Raw genomic sequence first — 20197 nt, 5'->3', positions numbered from 1 at the left:
TTTGTTCAGTTATGATGTATAAATGTTAATAAATGTATTTACTTTTTTATTTGTTGTTTCATTCAATTTCAAGTATCACTTATTATATAAGTAGATATATAAAATATAATTGACACTTATAAAATTGTATGAGGTAATTGCAAATGCTCTTGAAAATAATTGGCCAAGTGCAAAAAGAACTCTCATACGGAGGGTTCCGTATCACCAAATACAAGGTAAAATTGCTGTTCTTGTGTGACAACTACTATTTATTTTAAAGTTTTTTTTTAGTGTTGATGTTATAGCGGCCACAGTTATAAAAAAATCTCTCTCGCTCTGTAAAAATTTCAAGTGTCTATTACGGTTCAAGAGATAGAGCCCTGTGATATACGGACAGACAGCAGAGGAAAGTTTAATTACCCTCTTAAAGACCCGTTGCTCCCGCCGATGTCACACACATCATGATCACACAATTGCTTGTCATTGATAATTTACGTCACATAAATACTTTTTCCATTTTTATATTTTTGGAATATTTATTCTTGCTTAGAGTTATGAAATGTCTGATTTTTGCAATGTTTTTTGTAAAGGAAGTGTGATAAAGATGTATTATTGTATACGTTGATTATTGTATTTTTGGAATCCCTTCTGAGCGTTTTAACAGACAGTAATAGGATTCCGTTTCTACACGGTTATAGTCCGCGTAAAACTGCTAGTCCGCTCTGAATGCACAAATGAACCGTGTCGCCATTGCATTGCATGACTTACACCTGTTCGCAACTTCACGGCGGACTAGAAGTATGGCGCGGACTATACAGAACCCTAAAAATCATCACAGTTGAATTAATTTACATAATTTAATAAAATATGTATTAATTTGAATTATTTAATTAACGAAAAACTCATTGGAGCGTTGATTCTGGTTGTGTCGCCACTTGCACGCCCAGTTCCAGCAGGACATGCCCGCCCAGGGCTCGTCCGTGTAGAACACCTGCCCGTTTTGGTACATCTGGAAGTAAATTTATAGAAAATGTGAAAGCCATGCTAAACAACAATAGAGTATCAGTGGCGGTCATAGCAAAAAATATTAGGTGGTGCGACCTCTCACAGTGGCGCTTCCTAGGTCTTGGCGACTTTTGGTTTTTTATAATGTAGGAGTAGCAGGCGAGCATGCAGTCCATCTGATGGTAAGTGGCTACTGCCGCCTATTAACATCTGTAATTAACCCCAGATAAGATTAGACATTCCTATCTGAGGTTGGCCACAGATGCGCCGCTACCCCTGAGGGCTAAGCTGGAACGCCTCGGAAAAGCATGTCTCCGTGTCAGGTAGAATATTCTTGACTTATTTTAGATTTGATAAATGTATCAGCTGTTTTTTTTTAATTGGGATCGATAATTTTCATTTATTTTAGTTTAAGTTCTTATAAATAATACTTACAAACGACAAATCCGAGCTCTTATACGTGACGCCGTCGTATCCAAACCGTAGCACGAAGTTCATGGAGAATATGGAGAAGATGCACCTGATGTCTGTGGTGGCGGGTATGAAGTAGCGGTACGGGCCGCACCAGTATGAGACCTTCGGCTCGTACTCCACAGACTCCGGGAACTCTTCGCGGGGGTTCACTCTGGATTATATAAAAAAGTATTTTTTCTTATTCTTCCAGATCACGTATAAGGTCATGTTGGGTCTATTATTTTATCGTATAATATCATACACCTAAATTGCCTTAATTCGAAAAACTCGGCCTCTCGAACGGGAGGTCCGAGTTTCAAATCCCAGGCACCAATGATTCTTCAAAGTTATGTGCGTATTAGAAATTAATTATCACTTGCTTAAAACGGAAACTTGCATACCTGAGGGTTTTATATAAAAGCAGTTAAAATGTATCAGGTATGCAGGTTTCATCACGATGTTTTCCTTCACCGTAGCTACTGATAATTAATTTCTAATACGCACATAACTTTGAAAAGCCAGAGGTACCTGGGATTAGAACTTCGGGCCCCTCGATCAAGAGGCCGAGTTTCTTAACCACTGGGCTATCACTGCTATTTATGTACTATGTGTTATTATACTACTACAAATTATTGTACATATTATAATAATAATAGTATAAAATAATTGTATTTACATTAGTACATACTTGTAAATACACTGCGCATCGCTCCAATTATCATCAGAATGACAGTACAACCCTTGGCTGGGGTCTTTCGCCTGGAACTGCTCAGCATGAGGACCCACATACGTGGTCTCCGAATGCCGGTGGTAGAACCCGGTGAAGGCGAACGCACCTGCCGTTTAAACACAAGGGTTTAAGGATTCGCCAATTTTTACTAATTTATTTATTTACAAATTTGTGTACACAGAGACATAACAAAAAATAGTGTTAAAATATAGTAAGCACAAATATGGTGCATATTTTTATAATATAAGAGTAACAGACCGGCATGCAGTCCATCTAATGGCTACTGCCCATGGACATCTGTGATCAACCCCAGATAAGATTAGATTCCAACCTGAGGTGCAAGACTCGTGCGCCGCTATCCCTGAGCATTAAGCTGGAACGCCTCGGAAAATATGTCTCCCTCACCACACCCTTCAAACCATAACACTTCCGCATTTAACAATGCTGTTATAACAGCAATTTATATGTCTGCTTATAAGCAGAAATATAAATATTTTAAATTATGTTATAACCTCAATATAATCTTATAACCTCAATTTGGGCTTACCTCTAAAAGTATAACAGTGTGGTTTTCTCTCGCTAGAGAGTATCATTTGCGCATCTTCTTGATTATGAGCAGAGACGACATAGTAAGAAGTTCCCAAACACTTGAATTCTGAAATAATTGTATAAGTAAATAAGTGTTGTGTTAGAGAAAATAAATTAATATGGCGACTCTTTGAGATCGAAGTTTCCTACACATTGTCTATACTGGTATACAAGCTGAAAACTAAGATTAAAGGGGTACATAATGTACTCAGGCGTCATCATCTCAAATGATAAAAGATTTGGGGGCACGGTAGTGCCCCGCGAGGTCGAACATAAAAAGTATTCTTTTCTCGAAACAATTCAGTCCGTTTTCGACCCTCTTTAAGTTTTATATAAAACTAGAAACCTGAATTTTCAGGAACCAAGCAGGCATAGCATAAACATGGTATACTTATTTCAAATTTCATTCAATTTGAACCAGTAGTTTAAGGTCTCCTTTTGCCACAAATACTTTTTCTTATTTCATTAGAAATACATATTAAAAGTTTATTGTGGTAAAGGAAATTAAAGCTGTAATCAAACTTTGCCCAGAATCAGATTGGCGGCTACTTGCCCTGGAAAGAGCCTAATAGGCACCAAGCAGGAGACCGCACCGGACCGGAGATGCGTTCGATTAGTGATCCCACGGCTACTCTAGTAAAAATGTGACCAACGAGAGGGTTTTAGTAAGAACCTCACATAACTCATCTTTTCCCATAAAACATCGAGTATCTTTTGTCGATTACAAAACAAAAAAGGATCAAATTTCCCAAAATTACAATTACCTGGGCTGGTATACAAGCCAAACGGAATCTTAGCTTGAGTAGACTTGATCTTCGCTTCTGACGTATCCATCTTCTTGTTAAGCTTCAACAGCACCATCGACATCAGAGCCATGTCTGTTTCGAAGAGCAGTCGTTTCAAATCCTTGATATGTGTGTCAATGAAGGAGAATAACTTCTTCTGAGCCATTTCTAGGATTTCCCGACGTTCTGTCTGTTAGGGATAGTAAAAAAACATAAAAATAACAGGTGGTAGACCCCTCTGTGGTTCAACTCCGGCGGCACCACCGCTACGCCTATTTCTGCCTAATAACAGCAGTGTTAAGTGCTGCTGTGTTTTGGTTTGAAGGGTGTGGTAGGCACATAGTTGTCTGAGGCAGTCCTCAGATATAGCGGCGCATCTGTGGTTGATCTCTGGTGGGAATCTGGTATTGTCTGGGGTTGATTATAGATATCCACGGGCGGCAGTAGCTACTTAACATCAGGTGAACTGCATGCTAGTCTGCTACTCCTATATTATAATAAATAATAATCATCTAAAACGGATCAATTGAAATATTTTGATAATATATTGTAGACTAGCTACTTACCGGGTTATGTGGCTCCCTGATCCTCCCGTTCAAGAAAGCGTTATATTCGTGTAGCAAGTGGAACTTCTCGTCGGCATAGCTGTGCTTTGGGTCGATTATCTTGCTACTTGGTATGTTGTAGGGTTTCTAGTAACATTACATTACATAAAATTAAACAAAACTTTGTAGATAAAATAAAAATTAAAAAATATTTAAATTATTTGCCTTTGAATACCAGGCACTGATTTGTGTGCCGAAAATTATTATCACTTTACCTAACAGTGAAGGAAACATCATGAGTTCATTCATAAAATATTCATTCTTAAGAAATGTAAATAATATTTTAACCATTATTTTAAGTTCAATAAGAAATTAGGACTTTTTCTTTATACCATGTCGGCAATATTAATTATATTGTAATATGTAAATAATATACTACTTACAGTTTCCACCGTTGGAAATGATAATCGAGCCAGCTGAAACAGAAAAATCTTTCTAGTTTTTTTACTGTAATAGAATTATTAATGCAACCCTGATTTTAAGAGGTTAATTGTCATTAGTAAACATAACTGTAGCTTCTTTTTGTTGACGAAGGGAAAACCTTCAAAAGGTACTCGACGCCGTGGGAGCCACGACGGGTTATGGGGGATTCATATCGCACTAAACCCCCCCCCCCCCCCCCCGGTGACCGTCCTCGACGCTGCGTAAAGGACTCCAGGATCTTCAAAGGAACGCAACCGGACTAACCATAACTGTAGCTAAGGGTAAGTTGAAAGTTCTAACACCCTTTCCCCGAAAGTCGGTTTATGTGCAGTCAAATCGACCCAAATGTATAAGATATTGATATTCTTCGTAAAATTACAAAAAATAATGTGAGAAGCTTATAAACAATAATTACCAATTGAAAAGAGGAGACATCTCCACTTCCCGCTGAGATCAAATGAATTAATACTGTTATCTGAAAATGAAATAAAAATATCTGTCCATCTATTGCCAGCAATTACCAAAATTTCTAGGGTACTCGACGCCGAGGGCAGAAATTGTCGAAGGGCAGAAATTGTCGAATTTTGTTTTTTGGTAGACGAAGCGTTGGATAGATTGATTATTAATAAAAAGGCTATCGATTGATACATGTTTCAGTACTAGCCTGGATTTAAATGGCCTTTCATATAGGTATGTTAATGAGTTTAGATTACTTCAAACAATCTAAGAATATCTAACAAAAATGTGAAATTTTATTAAATTAGCGTAATAATTAAAATCTTTTTACTTGGGGTAATCAACAAATTACTGTTTCCGAAAACCACCACACGCACGGAAACGTTCGTCGGACTGTAAACTGAACAATATATTTTATATTTTTTTATATAATACTAGTGGTGCCCGCGGCTTCGCCCGCATTTTAAAGAAATAATATGACATCTGTAATCAACCCCAGATACAACTAGATATTCCTACCCGTGTTCGGCCACAAATGCGCCGCTACCCCTGCGGAAGCTGGAACGCTCCGGAAAAGTATGCCTTACCACACCCTGCAGACCGGAACACAGCAACGCTTAACACTACTGTTAATAGGTAGAAATAAGTGTGAGGTGTGGAGTTTTACCACCTTTATTCATTTTATCCTATGAAATATTATCTTCGGACATTTTCTTCCTAAAATTACAATTCCTATAATTCAACGTAAATTTTTACTTTAACAATAATATTAAACTAACCAGCCATGTTACCAAGACGGTTTCCATGTGTCACGACTTTACAAGAAACTACAAGCAGCCATAAACCAACGTTAATTCTAACTTGCAGTGTAACAACTATAAAATCTTAATTTGATAAAAAATAATGGTATCCAATTAAGTATAACGACTTACTATTGATATGTGACTAAAAAGTAATAATATAAAAATTTGGTCGTTACTTTGTTTCTCACCGAGGCAGTCTTAAGGAGTAATGGGGCCCCTGGTCACAGAAGAATGGGGCTCCATTGAAAAAAAAATAAGAAAAAAACATTTAAATATATTTTTCTTATTTATCTTTATTTACATACGTTTGAGATTTGTTACAGATTTCTGGGGCGTTTCCGTAACATTTTTCTTCGCCGTTAATAGTATTTTTTTTTAATAATTATTCGATCAGGGATGCATGCCGGGGAATCGAACTCCGGACCCTAGCATGGGGCTGAATATGAGAATTTAGTGAAATGAAATAAATAAAACTATACTTTGAGGTTTAATTTATTTATTAAACTATTACTTATTTCTATATAATAAATATTTATTTTATTTATAAAGGTCAGAAAAAATCTACATACAAATCAAATATTTATAGCTTTGTAGAGATATGACTAGCATTTTTGGCATCAAAAATTTTTTTGATGGAAAAATTTTGGAAAATTATGTTTATGGTCCAATTTGTGTATATGTTTACAACTTGTGACATAAATACAACAATTTATCTATAAATAGTTGCGTTACATTTGTTATAGACTGCTGGATCCGAGCTGAATTTGTCACCCGGAGCGTACATGTATTTTGTCACCCGGGAATTAGTTGTATATACCCGGAACCTAAATGTACTTTGTCACCCGAGCGTCGATGCGTTTTGTCACCCGATGCGTACATTTATTTTGTCACCCGTGCATAATGTATTTTGTCATCCGAAGCCGAGACCTATTTTGTCACCCTTTATGAGGATAGAAAAGTAAGACTATCAGTATATATCATATTCCATTTAGAAGACTTTCATTGATGAAGTTTGAAATATTTTCATAACAAAACATTATTTAATTCCGACGAACTTGTCTCTTTGTAACGATCGAAAGAGTCAATCTAAAGTGTCTGTAACAAGAAAAATTAAAATTATTATTTACCAAATGACTCTCAACATATCTTGCTAAAGAGTCACTGTCGCGCCTATTTCTGCCTTACAACAGTGTATTGCTGCTGTGTTCTGGTTTGAAATGTGCTAAGGGAGTGACTTATATGAGGTACAAATTACTCCTCAGGGCTAGCAAAAAGGATCTCAACAATTGACTTACTGCAAGACCTGATTCCCACCTGAGTTTGTCCACAGATGCGCCGCTACCCGTGAGGACTAAGCTGGAATATCTCGGAAAATACGTCTCCTTACATCTTCAAACCAGAAAGCAGCAGCGCTTAACGTTGTAGTTACAGAAATAGGTGTGTCGGTGGTGCTCGAGTCAAACCACAGAGGGTTCCATCTATATTTAACCTCACCGCTCTTAACATACGCCGCTAACTGCTCGGCGCTCACTCCGAGGGTAGTCGCGGCCGTGCTGAGAGTGATCTCCCCGCGCCGGAGTCGTTCCACAACGCTCGGGCCCCTGTTGGATATTTTTAATACTCTTTCTCAAACAGCTGCAATTGTAACTAAGAAAAACCTTAAGAATTATTACAAGAAACAACTCGATTACTTAAAAATATAGCTTACGTTACTCTTACAATTGAGACGAATCTGACACTCCATATGTTGAAACCGTGACAAAGAATGAGACATACATACATACGAAGTCATTACGAACACATATATGTACGTACGTTCTAAAAATATTACAATAAGGCAGTTGGAACATTAAAACAAGGGCTAAGGCTGTTTTAAAAAGTCGGGGCCCCTGACACAAATATTTGGGGCCCCATTAAAAATAATAAAGTAGGAAAAAATAAAACATTTAAATTTAGAAATATTGTCATTTCGGTGTTCTTCTGAGATCGGAGACCACCTGTGGATTAGTAAAGACGAAATAGAACAACTCACATCTTCCCAGAGGAACTATAGGAGAATCCGTACAATTTTCGGTACTGCAATCTAATAGTATTGATAGTGACACCAAGTATCTTGCTCACTTCCTTCAGATCCATCTCACCAACAGTTAATGCCTTGAATACCTGTATAATCAATTTACACTCGTTAATAATCAGTCTATCCATTTTTTGCAAGGAGAGAAAGAGAGAAATAAAAATAATTTATGTGGCAAAATCCTTACTAATATTATAAATGCGAAAGTAACTCTGTCTGTCTGTCTGTACGTCTCTTCTTCACGCCTAAACCACTAAACCGATTTTAATGAAATTCTGTACAAAGATAGTCTGAGACCCTAGGATGGACATAGGATAGTTTGTATCCCGGAAATCCCACGGGAACTAGAATAATCTGGGATCTGGGATCAATTAATCGGAAAATTGATCTTTTGAACAAAAAATCGATTATTTTAATCGATCTCCAGTAATGGATCGATTCAGTGAATCGATCTTTCAACCCAGAAGATCGAAATTCGTTACTTCATAATTTACCTACAGTTACTTTACTTATCCATGTTAGTCGATCCTCTATCTATGTAAATAAAAATGAATATCTGGCTATATATATTTTATAGAATCGGAACCTATGCATTTAATCTATAGCAAAGTTATTGTCCAAGAGCCTACGAATGTTTGGGAGTTGGTAAAACCGATTTTCGACCGATGGCACCACTGTCATTCCAATGAAAGTACAAATTTTCCGTTTTATGTATGTCATATTATTTCTTTAAAACGCGAGCGAAGCCGCGGGCACCACTAGTACATAATAAAGTCTGTTTTTTTGGACCTGACATCGTGTGTAGATAGATAAAGAGAGAATATTCTTTACTGCACACTTCAATAGATCATAAAAATAATAGGTACACAATTTTATAGGTAATTGTATTGCAATAGGAATAGTACATAATTGTATTGTAATTGAAGGAAGCCATTAAATGACTTAAACGGCTGACAATTCTGTCAGCCATTTAATGGCTGTCATGGTGTAATTTACGCGGAACAATGCCGACATGCGCAGTTAAGACACGAAATCGAAGAAGTGCGGATAAATATCGTTTCATTCGTAAAATTGCTCTAAAAACTACATTTTTTAAATATTTTTCAAATTTCGACAATTTAAATTGTCAAAACTGGTGACATTTTCTTGTTAGGGGTGAGTAATCTTTACTAATCTATGGCAATAGGCGGCCTTATCGCTAAGCAGCGATCTCTTCCAGACAACCTATACCTGGAAAAGTTAAGGATTAGTGAGGAAAGTGGGAAGTGTGTGTGAAGTTAGAGGAATATGAAACGTAGCATAGTAAATATAGTACACAATGATAAATCAAACAAAAAACACAAACGCATAAAGCAAGGAACATAAAAATATAGATAGGAGTAAGCGATCATAATATATACATAAGTGATGACAGCAAGAAGGATAGTCACGGATGTGAAAAGAATTTCATTAGTTCATTTTTAAACGAATCAATCGATTCGTTTAAGCTAGGGATGTGAGATTAATGGAAAACAATCGATTAACTAAAAATCATCAATTATCATCAAAAATCAATAAAAATAAATCGATTTTTGCGAAAAAAAAAACGTTTTTTTTTTGGATTAATTAGTAAAGTACGTGCTTTTCTAATTCCAATAATAAACCTAAAAGATTCATATTAACAATTTATCAGATTAAAAATCAAATAAAATCTTATATATAATTATATAGTTTTAGGTGTTTACAGATGGCACCGTTTTTATTTAATCGACTTATACGTATGAACTTAATTCAAGATTTTTCATCCGTTGCATAGATACGAACTGTTTCTAAAAAACGATTTATACACGTAATTTATATAATCGATTAAAAAAATCGATTAATATTACTAAAAAAAGTCGATAATAAAAAATCGATATAAGAAAATGATAATCGATTAAAATAAAAATCGATTATTTTTTAACATCTCTAGTTTAAACTGTACAAAATTTAAAGACAATAACTTTGTATTAAGACTTGTATTTTGTATTAAGATTGAACGAATTTGTGTTAAGGCGTGAATGTGTAGCAAACAAAGAAACAAACACACTAACTTTCGGATTTATAATAATTGGTATAGTCCGCGCCAAACTTCTAGTCCACTTTGAAGTTGTTCGCAGATGTAGTCAGAGAGCCAATGCGGTCGAACACAACTACAAGCATATACTCCGTAGTAAGGTGTGGGCACACTAACTGCGAGGCCGCGCTGTCGTAGTCCCGCTAATATCTACAATTTGCTGTTGCGACGAGACTCGTTTCTATATTCAGAGCGGACTACAATTTTGGCGCGGATATACATTTACTCACCCTTCTAACGTAATCCTGTTCCCAAAACATATGGGATGAGTTGCCCTGGGCGAAATCAGAATACTTCACAGCATCAGGGAATGGGTCCCGGGGGAATGCTGTTAAGCCATCCATCATCATTGTTGAAGGTGGTAGAACCCTCTGTAGTTCGACTCCGGCGGCACCACTGCCACACCTATCTGTTATAACAGCAGTGTTAAGCTGCTGTATTCTGAGTTGTAACTATAGGGTAGCAGGACTGGCAAAATGTTAGGGGCCCCCGGCCTGACGGCCCCAGCCCGAGTGTGCGAGCTCAAAAGTGACCAAAAAAAAGTGCCAAGACGAAACAATAACTACGGTATGTATTCATAAACGAAAATTTCTTAGGGCACCTTGCAATGAATTTGCCATGTGTACTCCTTATCTGAGGCATTCCAGTATAGTCCTCAGAGGTAGCAACGCTGTATCCAACCTAAGGTTATCTTATCTGGGGTTGACTACAGATCAGGTGGACTGCATTTTTTTGTAATATAAGTTACAGAGCATGCAGTCCTCCTGATGGTATAATCAACCCCAGTTAACATTAGATTCCTACCAGAGGCCGGCCACAGATGCGCCGCTAACCCTGAGGACTAAGCTGGAACGCCTCGTACACACTGATCAGAGTCATTCTGTTCCATGTCTCCCTTACATCACAAATGCATGTTTGTCTTCTACTCCTATATTATAAACTAGCAGTACCCGCGGCTTTGCCCGCTTTTTGTTCAATCATAATAAAATATAGCCTTTTTTTTCTTTCGAGGAAGAATTTTTCACACACACTTAAACCCCCCCTGTGGCCGTCCTCAGCGCTTGGTGGAGAACTCCGGGATCTCCGATGGAACACAACCGGAATTCTCCGAGCGCGGTGCCCCGATGCGCGGGTACTGCTAGTATAAGAATAAATTGAGGTTCGTGGTGGTACAAAAGTGCCAATTAAATATACATAAACACATACAAACACACGTTTAAAAGATATTACCCTCCGCGAACGGGTAAACAAAAAATATTTAAAAGAAAGGAAGAAATAACCATTTTATTCGGATAATTGCAACACAAATGATATAACAGAAAAAGACAAAAAAAATAATACTTATTTTTTCTGCCTACCCTCTATCCACTAACTAAAACTACCCTCCACTTACAAATTTCAATCTACCCTCTAATATATGTACTTACGTTTGTCCTTGGCATCCAGCCCTTTCGCTGCTTCAGGCTTGACAACCATAGTCTCAGCCGTTTCAACCTTCAACCTTTCAAACTTCCGCCCGTGTTTGTCCTTGCCATCCACCCCTTCAATCTCAGGGTTGACACCCTTATTCTCAGCTGTCTCAACCTTCATCCCTTCACCCTTCGGCCCGTGTTTGTCCTCGCCATCCACCTCTTTAGTCTTAGGGTTGAAATCCTTAGTTTCAGGCGTTTCAACATTCAACCCTTCAACTTTCGGTCCGTACCTTTTAGACGAACCCTTAACTGTATAGGTTTTTGAGGGACTGGCGAAAAAATAAGGGTGACGAATAAACATTTTATGTCCATTTCATGTGACGTAATAACGTGTGCCCTTATAGAATATACTTACATATTTCTGAAGGTATCGTTAAAATCGTTGAAGAAATCGTTAGTGTCAGCCGTCTCAACCTTCGATTCTTCAACTTTAGGCCCTTTAGACGAACTCGTAACATAAGTTTTTGAGGGTCTGGCGAGAAAAAAAGGCGATGAGTAATCTCATGGAGAAACCCTTAGAGATTAAAAAAAAGGTTTCATGTCAATTTGATAATAACATGTAAGAGCAGTGATAGCCTAATGGTTAAGAAACTCGGCCTCTCGATCGAAGAGTACGCGTAAGTAGGAGGTTCAAATCCCAGGCACGCACCTCTGATTTATCAAAGTTATGTGTGTATTAGAAATTAATTATCACTTGCTAAACGGTGAAGGAAAACATCGTGAGGAAACCTACATACCTGAGATTTATAAAAAAAATCTCAAAGGTATGTGAAGTCTACCAATACGCTCTTGTGCAGCGCGGTGGACTATGGCCTAATCCTTCTCATTCTGAGAGGAGACCCGTGCCCAGCAGTGGGACAGTAATGGGTTGATGATTAATAACATGGGCCCAAATAAAATATACTTACATATTTCTGAAGGTATCGTTGAAAACGTTAGTGTCAGCCGTCTCAACTTTCATCTCTTCAACCTTAGGCCCTTTAGACGAACCCTTAAGATACATTTTTGAGGCACTGGCGAAAAATACATAGGTGATGAATAAGATAATGAATTTGAAGGTGGTAGAACCCTGTGTAGTTTGACTCCGGCGGCACCACCGCCACACCTATTTCTGCCTAATAGCAGCAGTGTTAAGCGCTGCTGTGTTCTGGTTTGAAGGGTGTGGTAAGGTAGACAGACTTTTCCGAGGCGTTCCAGCTTAGTCCTCAGGGGTAGCGGCGCATCTGTGGCGGCCCTTAGGTAAGAAATTATCTGGGGTTAACAGATGTCCTTGTGCGTCAGTAGCCACTTACCATCGGGTGCACTGCATGCTAGCTTACAGTTCTATTTTCAAAGGTATGTAAAGTCTACCAATACGCACTTAGCCAGTGCGGTGGACTATGGCCTAATCCTCATTTTGAGAGGACACCCGTGCCCAGCAGTGGGATAGCAATTGGTTGATGATGATTTGAAAGAACTCACCCCGAATGGACCAGTCCATATTCCAAGCGGTACCGCGTAGCAGCTGTTCTAATGGCGACACCTAATATATCAGCCGCTTGCTTCAAATTTATTTTTCCAAACCTTACAGCTGCTAGCACCTGTAGAAAAGATTTTTTAAAATAAGCAAATCAAAAACAATACACTTCTTTGAAGTGAAAACTTCTTTAGCGGCGTTGTGCTCTTTTTGTGATGGATAAAAAATGTTAAACTCGCGTCAGGACACGAGACCTGATCGAAAATTCGCAAGACTGTCATGTTTGTGTACGATAGCGCATTAAATGAATATTGTATTTTCCCACATAAATGATAGTACTTTTATACTGATAATTAAAGCAACTCGCGCAAAATAATTCCCTAACCATTCCAAAATATCAAAAATGCACAACGTCAATATTCAAGTTTTCACTTCTGCCGGCACTCCCGGAGTGATATCCGTTGATTTTTTTTATATAGCGTTGACAGGTTCTACTCACTTTCTTTTATTAAAAACATGTATATGATCGATTTTTATTTTTAACATAACTTTGACAGTTAAGTTAGATTCTAGTTTTTTTTTAAATAATTGATATGATTATGACACATTTTCTAAATAGCAAACGAAAAACTCCGATGTCTATTTATTGGGTTGTTCGGAAAGTCATTTCGTTTATTTTTGTGAAAATGAAAGACAATTTTCTTATAATGAATAAATATTTTATAAAATTATATATTGGCCATTTTGGCCCAACACCTTAAGCCATCTTTCTGGTAGGAGCGTGATTCCACGTTCTTCATTTGCTTGGTCGATTCTTGCAAAAAACTGTTGCAGGTGATTTTTGACCTCTTTATTTCAAGTAAAGATTTTAATGTCCAAAAAATATTGCAGTGATCGGAAAAAATAATAATCGGAAGGCGCCGGATCTGGAGAATATGGTACGTGTGGTAGGGTAACTTATTCGCTTTAAAAATGGATCATTTTCGTGACGTTTCGGGAGCAGATCATAGACGTCGACGCGACGCAAATTTTTCATCGTGAGAAATCGGGGGACTCATATATCGAACTACAAGCTTAAATCCAGGCCTTTCAAGTGGTCATAAACGGTTTATTTCCATAAATTTAATCTCTGGCCGATCTCACGTATTGTTATTGGCCGGTTTGCATTAACGAATGCCTTTATCAGCCTTAATCGGCCTACCAGAACGTGGCGCATCTTCGACTTCAAAATTACCGGATCTAAATTTTGTAAACCAGTTCTGCCAGTGGCGTACTGACAGCACATCTTCTCCATACCCATTAGTTATTTTTTTTTCTGACTTGAACAGTATTTTTACCTTTTCTATAGTAAAAAAGTAAAATATGACGAATGTGATGCTTATTGCTCTCCATATTTAAAAGGGCACCCGCCAAAAACTATTGCATAAAATCAATTGAACTTATTCACACACAAGCCTTGCTATATCAGCTGTAAAAACATATAATAACAATGCGACTTAAGTGTGAAGTTAGCTGTGAAAAAATACAATTAAATACTCTATCGGGAAAAAACGAAATGACTTTCCGAACGACCCAATATAACAATTCGGGTACGACCGAACTGCCAGTGACACTAGCCGGCCGCCCCTCCAGTGGTCGGTTACGTCATGTTGTCATATTGGTTCGATATTCAATATGAGAGGGTAGTGGTAAAAACTCAAGTTTCGCGTATGTAATTTTTTTTAATATAAGAGTAGCAGAAGAATATGCAAAAGGGTTCTACCACCTTCACCAAAATAAAATTCTCACCTTTTTCACATAGTTCTCCTGCCAATACATTAAATTGGTTCCATGGTTCGGATAGAAGCTCCATTGTACCACATCTGAGAAATCTAAGTCTAGAGGGATGATCTCCGACCCTGGAATGTCCGTGGAAATGAAATGAAATGAAATATATTTATTTTGTATAGGCCAACGGCGGCACTTACAAATTGTCAGTTACAATATTTTCTTAAACTACTACCGGATCGGAACGCGACCTAAATAATTATTCTCTTTTTCATTTTTTTTTTTTATGCTTAATTTTTTATGTGGACAATGGGAATTAATCAAAAATATTTAGCAGAGAGAGTTGTTCGTTACCTCTATACCCTACAATGTGAGGCCTACATGAATGTTTTGAAGGTACTCGTAGAACCCTCTGTGGTTTAACTCCGGCGGCACCACCGCCACACCTATTTCTGTTATAACAGCAGTGTTAAGCACTGCTGTGTTCTGGTTTCGTTTGGTTTGGTGTAGTAAGGAAGACATGCTTGTCACAGCCGTTCCAACTTACCCAGGGCTAGCAATGCATCTGTGGCCGAGCCAAGGTATGTAATCCTATCTTGGGTTGATTACAGATGTTTACAGCATTAGCCACTTCCCATCAGGTGGACTGCATGCTTGTTTCTACTTCAACATTATAAAACTACCAATTACTATAAAAGAAATAACCCGCTTAAAAATATAGCCTATTGTTACTCCCACAATTTAGACGAATCCAATGATACCTCATATGTTAGAATCCGTCAAGCCGTTGAAGCTGCAGGGCGTGATAAAGTCATACATACAGACATACGGTAAATAAACGCCTCCTACACTCACAGCCCCACACTAAGATTCCCTGTATCGTGGGTGCCGTGAACACACACAAAGACGAATACAGAAACACCCAGACCCAAAACAGACATCTAAATTCATCATTCAGATCTGGTCTGGTCGGGGATCGAACCAGGAACACTTTGCGCGTCAGACCGGTATGGTGACCGACATGCGGGTTGTTGAAAAGAAATATATTTCATAAGAATGGCCCTTACTCACCATTGCCATCTTCCTCACTAACCAGGCTTGAGTCGTCCAGCGGGTCGTGCTCCACAAACTCTACTGAACTCTCCCTCTTCATCCGGGTATCCTGTTCTTCTGATATCTCCAATTTGCGTTTCAGCCATTTTGATTCAATGTCAAATTCTCTAGAAAGCGGTAAAGATCAAGAGATGGCGCCACAAGTGCTCAGAATCACGCTAAGGAACTTTTCTCAACATGTTGCATATATACCGCTGCTGTCCGCGCTGCATCACCTAGCACATAGGGAGATCTCCCGCCACCAAATACCCATTCCAATCCATCCAAATGATTGCCAACCAAAAAACAAGATTTGACAACTTCTAATAGGCAAAAATTGTTGAATTTCATCAAAGCTCATTAATTTTATTTCTAACCAAAAGTTGTGTCTACCTTTAAGACATATGGATTTTTATAAAGTACCCCTATTTATAGTCCGCGCTAAACTGCTAGTCCGCTCTGAAGTTGTTGCGAGCAGGGGTAGTCATACAATTTACTATGGTGACGTGATTCATTTCTATATTCAGAGCGGACTTGCAGTTTTACGCAGACTATACTGATGTATGTACTATGTACTAAGCACTTACCCATCCAAGTTCTCATTTATCTCCTCATTTGTGTGTTCACTTCTTATTTTTTGTCGTTTTGTATATTCTTCACTGCTAAACCTTAAGAAATAAAATAATTCATTCCTCCAATCTTGAAATTTTTGACAATTCTATATATCAATATATCTATATATTCTATATATCACTACCCTTTGGGGTTCAACTCCGGCGTCATCACCTCCACATCTATTTCTGCTTAATAACAGCAGTGTGAAGCCCTGCTGTTCTGGTTTAAAGGGTGTGGTAAGTGAGACATATTTTTTCGAGGCGTTTCAACTTAGTCCTCAGGGGTAGCAGCGCATCTGTGGCCGACCTCAGGTAAGACTAATCTTGTTAGAGAGAGATTTGTGGCAGTAGCCACTTACCATCAGATGAATTGCATGCTCATTTAATACTTTTATATTAAAAAATTTAATTCAATTCAAACCAAATGAATTGAATTAAATTGTATTGAAAATAAGAATGCTTTCTGCACCACACTAGAATTGCCTGTCGCGGGTGCTATGGACACACACATAGACATATACACAAACACCCAGACCCAGAAACAGAAATCTTAATTTGTCATTTAGATGTCTGTCTGGCCGAGGATTGAACCCGGAACCCTCTGGTATTGTGACCACTTCGCCACATGGGTTTTCACAAATGTCATTACATAATAAGAATACTAACCTATCACAGTTCTCCCTCTTAATAGCATCCTTTCGTAAATTAGGCAGTTTATTCAACAACGGTAGTATTTCTTCTGTAAATTTATAAATTGTTAAGCATTAGTGTATAAATAGTTCAGGGAATTCTCGAGAATGCGCGAGGATTCCCCGGAAGACGCGCAACCTTTTTTTGGCACGTATTTAGTTTGTACGTTCCACAATTGACATAAAGTTCATTATGCTACGAGGGTACGTTTTTAAGTTCGCGGAATGAGGGACAAGGAGCGAAAATAAAATGTCAAAATTATTTTTCTTTTTCTACATATTCTCCTGCAAGACGAATGCATTTTTCAGACGCATTTTTCAGATCTTTGTATTAACTTATTTAAACCCTCATAAAAAAATGTTTTGTCCTTGTCGGAAAAATACGAGGAAATTGCGTCCTTTACTTCTTCGTCTGTAGAAAATTTCTTTCCACGAAGCTCTTTTTTCATTTTTGGAAAGAGATAATAATCGCTGGGAGCCAGGTCTGGACTATAGGGTGGGTGATTTAAAATATCAAAGCCCACCTTATGCAGGGCAGCCAGTGCAATACGGCTCTTGTGTACGGGCGCATTGTCGTGCAACAGCAGGACACCTCTGGATAATTTTCCTCGTCTTTTTTCTTTGATGGCTTCTTTTAACCGCTCCAAGATTGTTGCGTAATATTCTCCGGTTATAGAGACACCTTTATCTTTGTAATCTATTAACAAAATTCCTTCTGCATCCCAAAAGACTGTCGCCATGAGTTTGCCGGCCGATTGTGACACCTTAAACTTTTTAGGAGGTGCTGTACCCTTTTTATGCCACTGCATGGAGTCTTGTTTAGACTTAGGTTCATAATGGTGAACCCAAGTTTCATCTCCAGTAACAATTCGATTCAGTACAATATCCTTATCTTCTCCACAGAGGTTCAAAAACGCACGGGAACATTCAACGCGCTATTGTTTCTGAGGCGGCGTAAGCATTCTCGGCACCCACCGCGCGCTGACCTTAGTCATGCCAAGATGGTCATGCAGAATTTTAAAAATGGTTGTATCCGATACTCTAACCATTTCTGCAAGCTGTTTCTTCTTTAGCCGAGCATCTTCCAGTACTAATTTTTCGACTTCCGCTATCGTTTCCGGAATGGTCACCTCAACAGACCGTCCTGGTCGTGGGTCGTCTTCAAGTGAATCCCTGCCTTGCTTAAAAAGGTTGTTCCACTTGTAAACTATCGTTTTTCCAGGGCAAGAGTCCCCGTAAACCGATGACATCTCTTCCATTATGATTTGCACAGACTTTCCTTGCTTGGTAAGGAACTTTATAACGGCGCGATGCTCGATTTTCTCCATACTTCCAATTTTCTTCCGGATTGAGTTGTTTAATTGTCGATAGTTTTAAAACTAATGATGCAATTGTGATAAAACTTTATATTTATACTATTTATGAGTCACTTAACACGTACCGCCCTTAACGAGCCCGCTATCCCCCCTCCAACCCTGCCATTCCGCGGACTTAAAAACGCACCCTCGTATGCAGATTTGTTTGCAAAAATTAGCTTCCATTCCAATCCGCGGCAATGTAAATTGAGCCTGAGGGTATATTTTCATTAATAGTTTTTTAATTATTTTATGTTAATAAGAGTATTTAATTGCTGGTTAGTAGCAATCTAGCAGGAAACTATATAAAAGAAAGAAGAATATTATATTGTTTAGAGAATAAGATGACATAGAATGGATTGTCAGAGAAAATAAATAATGGTGTTGTTATTGAATCTTCTATTACATAAAATAGTTTCAGGAATAATGAGTCTACATAAGTAACATTCACTCATACTTAGTCTATAATATAGACTCTATATTATAAATCAGGCAGTGATAATGCAGTTATAGCCTAGTGGTTTAGAAACTTGGCTTCTTGATCGAGGGGTCCGAGGTTCAAATCCCAGCCACCTCTGATTTTTCAAAGTTATGTGCGTAATAGAAATTAATTATCACTTGCTAAACGGTGAAGGAAAACATCGTGAGGAAACCTGCATACCTGAGAGATTTAAAAAAAAATGATTGATGATGATGATAATAATAAATCAGGTGTACTGCATGCTCGTCAGCTACTCAAATATTATAAATAAAAATTACCAGTATCATAAAGTACGTCTTTGATTGTCAATGGCCCACTCAGCCCATATGTGGGGCATTCCTCCACCATCTTCATAAGATACCAGTGGCAACTACCAACATAGATCCAATTTCATCGTTGTCGTCAACCCATTGTCCCACTGCTGGGCACGGGTCTCCCCGAAGTAGGTTTAGCCCATAGCCCACAGACCAAGTGCGAAATGGTACACTTAACACACTTTTATAGAATTATTTATTTATTTATTGAGCATTTATAAATGGTACACCAAAAACACGTCTGTAAGAGTTCACTATTCCGTATTTTAATTTGTTATTTAGTTAATTTTAGTTTTGTTATGACTTTACGAAACATACGACAGTAAATGACACTTGACAGCCTGCGTCACTTTTATTTGTCACTTGTCAGCATAGATCAATAATTAATCTATGCTTGTCAGAGATAACACTATTTTGTGGAGAAAACTTCACAAACGAAGAATGTACGGTATATAGATATTTCGGTAATATGGAAGCTAAATATCGGTATCAAAAATTTGTAATATTTTTTATAGTAACAGGAATAGGTGATCAAAAGTAAGATCTTCATAATGGATAATATTTGAACTGCGTCCACATAAGGTACTTAAATATTTTATGAATTAGCGATAAATCGATAATCTCGAGTTAAATTTCCGGTATTCTGGATCATGCACTCAGTACCGGACGACAGTACCGAAAGACACTTCTCATTTGTAAGTATAGATATAATTTGGAGTGGGTAAATAAAAGCACATAAAACAGATTAAACTTTTTTATTTTCATATTTCCTAACAGGTAAATGTCTTCGAACGTATAGTGAAGTCGTGAGTGACTGAATTATAAAATACATAACAACTTATACAAACACAATGTATAACAATATTAAATTTAAATGAAAATGTATATGTAACAACATATGGACATAATATGAAGTTATACTTAATATTAACTTCAATAACTAACATTAGTCAATTTAAAC

General features: G+C 37.7%; 3 protein-coding genes across 4 annotated transcripts; all 3 read right to left on the bottom strand.

Annotated features, from left to right (window-relative positions):
- Positions 1–491: 491 nt before the first annotated feature.
- On the bottom strand, positions 492–6031 carry LOC140752736 (uncharacterized). Its single transcript, XM_073087073.1, has 9 exons — positions 5804–6031; positions 4984–5043; positions 4529–4561; positions 4107–4232; positions 3520–3730; positions 2715–2822; positions 2126–2273; positions 1420–1609; positions 492–988 (listed from the first exon to the last, which is right to left on the bottom strand). Exons 1-9 carry the CDS (start codon positions 5828–5830, stop codon positions 866–868), a joined length of 1026 nt encoding a protein of 341 aa, XP_072943174.1. The 5' UTR covers positions 5831–6031; the 3' UTR covers positions 492–865.
- Positions 6032–6306: 275 nt separating this feature from the next.
- LOC140752739 (uncharacterized) lies at positions 6307–11968 on the bottom strand. Its single transcript, XM_073087076.1, has 6 exons — positions 11824–11968; positions 11424–11737; positions 10227–10405; positions 7860–7990; positions 7322–7428; positions 6307–6922 (listed from the first exon to the last, which is right to left on the bottom strand). Exons 2-6 carry the CDS (start codon positions 11584–11586, stop codon positions 6909–6911), a joined length of 594 nt encoding a protein of 197 aa, XP_072943177.1. The 5' UTR covers positions 11587–11737; positions 11824–11968; the 3' UTR covers positions 6307–6908.
- Positions 11969–12104: 136 nt separating this feature from the next.
- On the bottom strand, positions 12105–19591 carry LOC140752738 (uncharacterized). Of its 2 annotated transcripts, none has more exons than XM_073087075.1 (7): positions 19201–19591; positions 17064–17136; positions 16371–16451; positions 15763–15911; positions 14713–14822; positions 12930–13048; positions 12105–12481 (listed from the first exon to the last, which is right to left on the bottom strand). In XM_073087075.1, the coding sequence occupies exons 1-7, from the start codon at positions 19274–19276 to the stop codon at positions 12373–12375; spliced, it is 717 nt and encodes a 238-aa protein (XP_072943176.1). In that variant the 5' UTR covers positions 19277–19591; the 3' UTR covers positions 12105–12372. The 2 variants fall into 2 exon arrangements, with proteins under 2 accessions (XP_072943176.1, XP_072943175.1); XM_073087074.1 differs by having other exon boundaries at positions 14713–14832; positions 15764–15911; positions 19201–19589.
- Between the last annotated feature and the right edge of the window lie 606 nt (positions 19592–20197).

The sequence above is a fragment of the Epargyreus clarus genome, unplaced genomic scaffold (assembly GCF_041222505.1).
Source record: "Epargyreus clarus isolate Ecla_fem2 unplaced genomic scaffold, WU_Ecla_fem_2.2 ptg000025l, whole genome shotgun sequence".
NCBI classification, from domain to species: domain Eukaryota; kingdom Metazoa; phylum Arthropoda; class Insecta; order Lepidoptera; family Hesperiidae; genus Epargyreus; species Epargyreus clarus.
Note: the sequence above shows the minus strand (reverse complement) of the source record. Positions and strands in the feature narration are given on the sequence as shown.

Bases quoted from the DNA above. Each gene is read 5' to 3' on its own strand.
- LOC140752736 (XM_073087073.1), bottom strand. From the start codon at position 5,830: ATGGAAACCGTCTTGGTAACATGGCTG. The intron at 4,233-4,528 runs GTAAGTAGTATA...TAATGTTACTAG, and splicing joins CATTTCCAACGGTGGAAACT to AAACCCTACAACATACCAAG. The intron at 3,731-4,106 runs GTAAGTAGCTAG...TATCCCTAACAG, and splicing joins TCAGGGAGCCACATAACCCG to ACAGAACGTCGGGAAATCCT.
- LOC140752738 (XM_073087074.1), bottom strand. From the start codon at position 19,276: ATGAAGATGGTGGAGGAATGCCCCACATATGGGCTGAGTGGGCCATTG. The intron at 15,912-16,370 runs GTAAGTGCTTAG...ACCGCTTTCTAG, and splicing joins ATAAATGAGAACTTGGATGG to AGAATTTGACATTGAATCAA. The intron at 14,833-15,763 runs GGTGAGTAAGGG...TTCATTTCCACG, and splicing joins TTAGTGAGGAAGATGGCAAT to GACATTCCAGGGTCGGAGAT.
- LOC140752739 (XM_073087076.1), bottom strand. From the start codon at position 11,586: ATGAAGGTTGAGACAGCTGAGAATAAGGGTGTCAACCCTGAGATTGAA. The intron at 10,406-11,423 runs GTAAGTACATAT...CTGTTATAACAG, and splicing joins GCTGGATGCCAAGGACAAAC to ATAGGTGTGGCAGTGGTGCC. The intron at 7,991-10,226 runs GTGAGTAAATGT...TTGATTATACAG, and splicing joins AACAGGATTACGTTAGAAGG to GTATTCAAGGCATTAACTGT.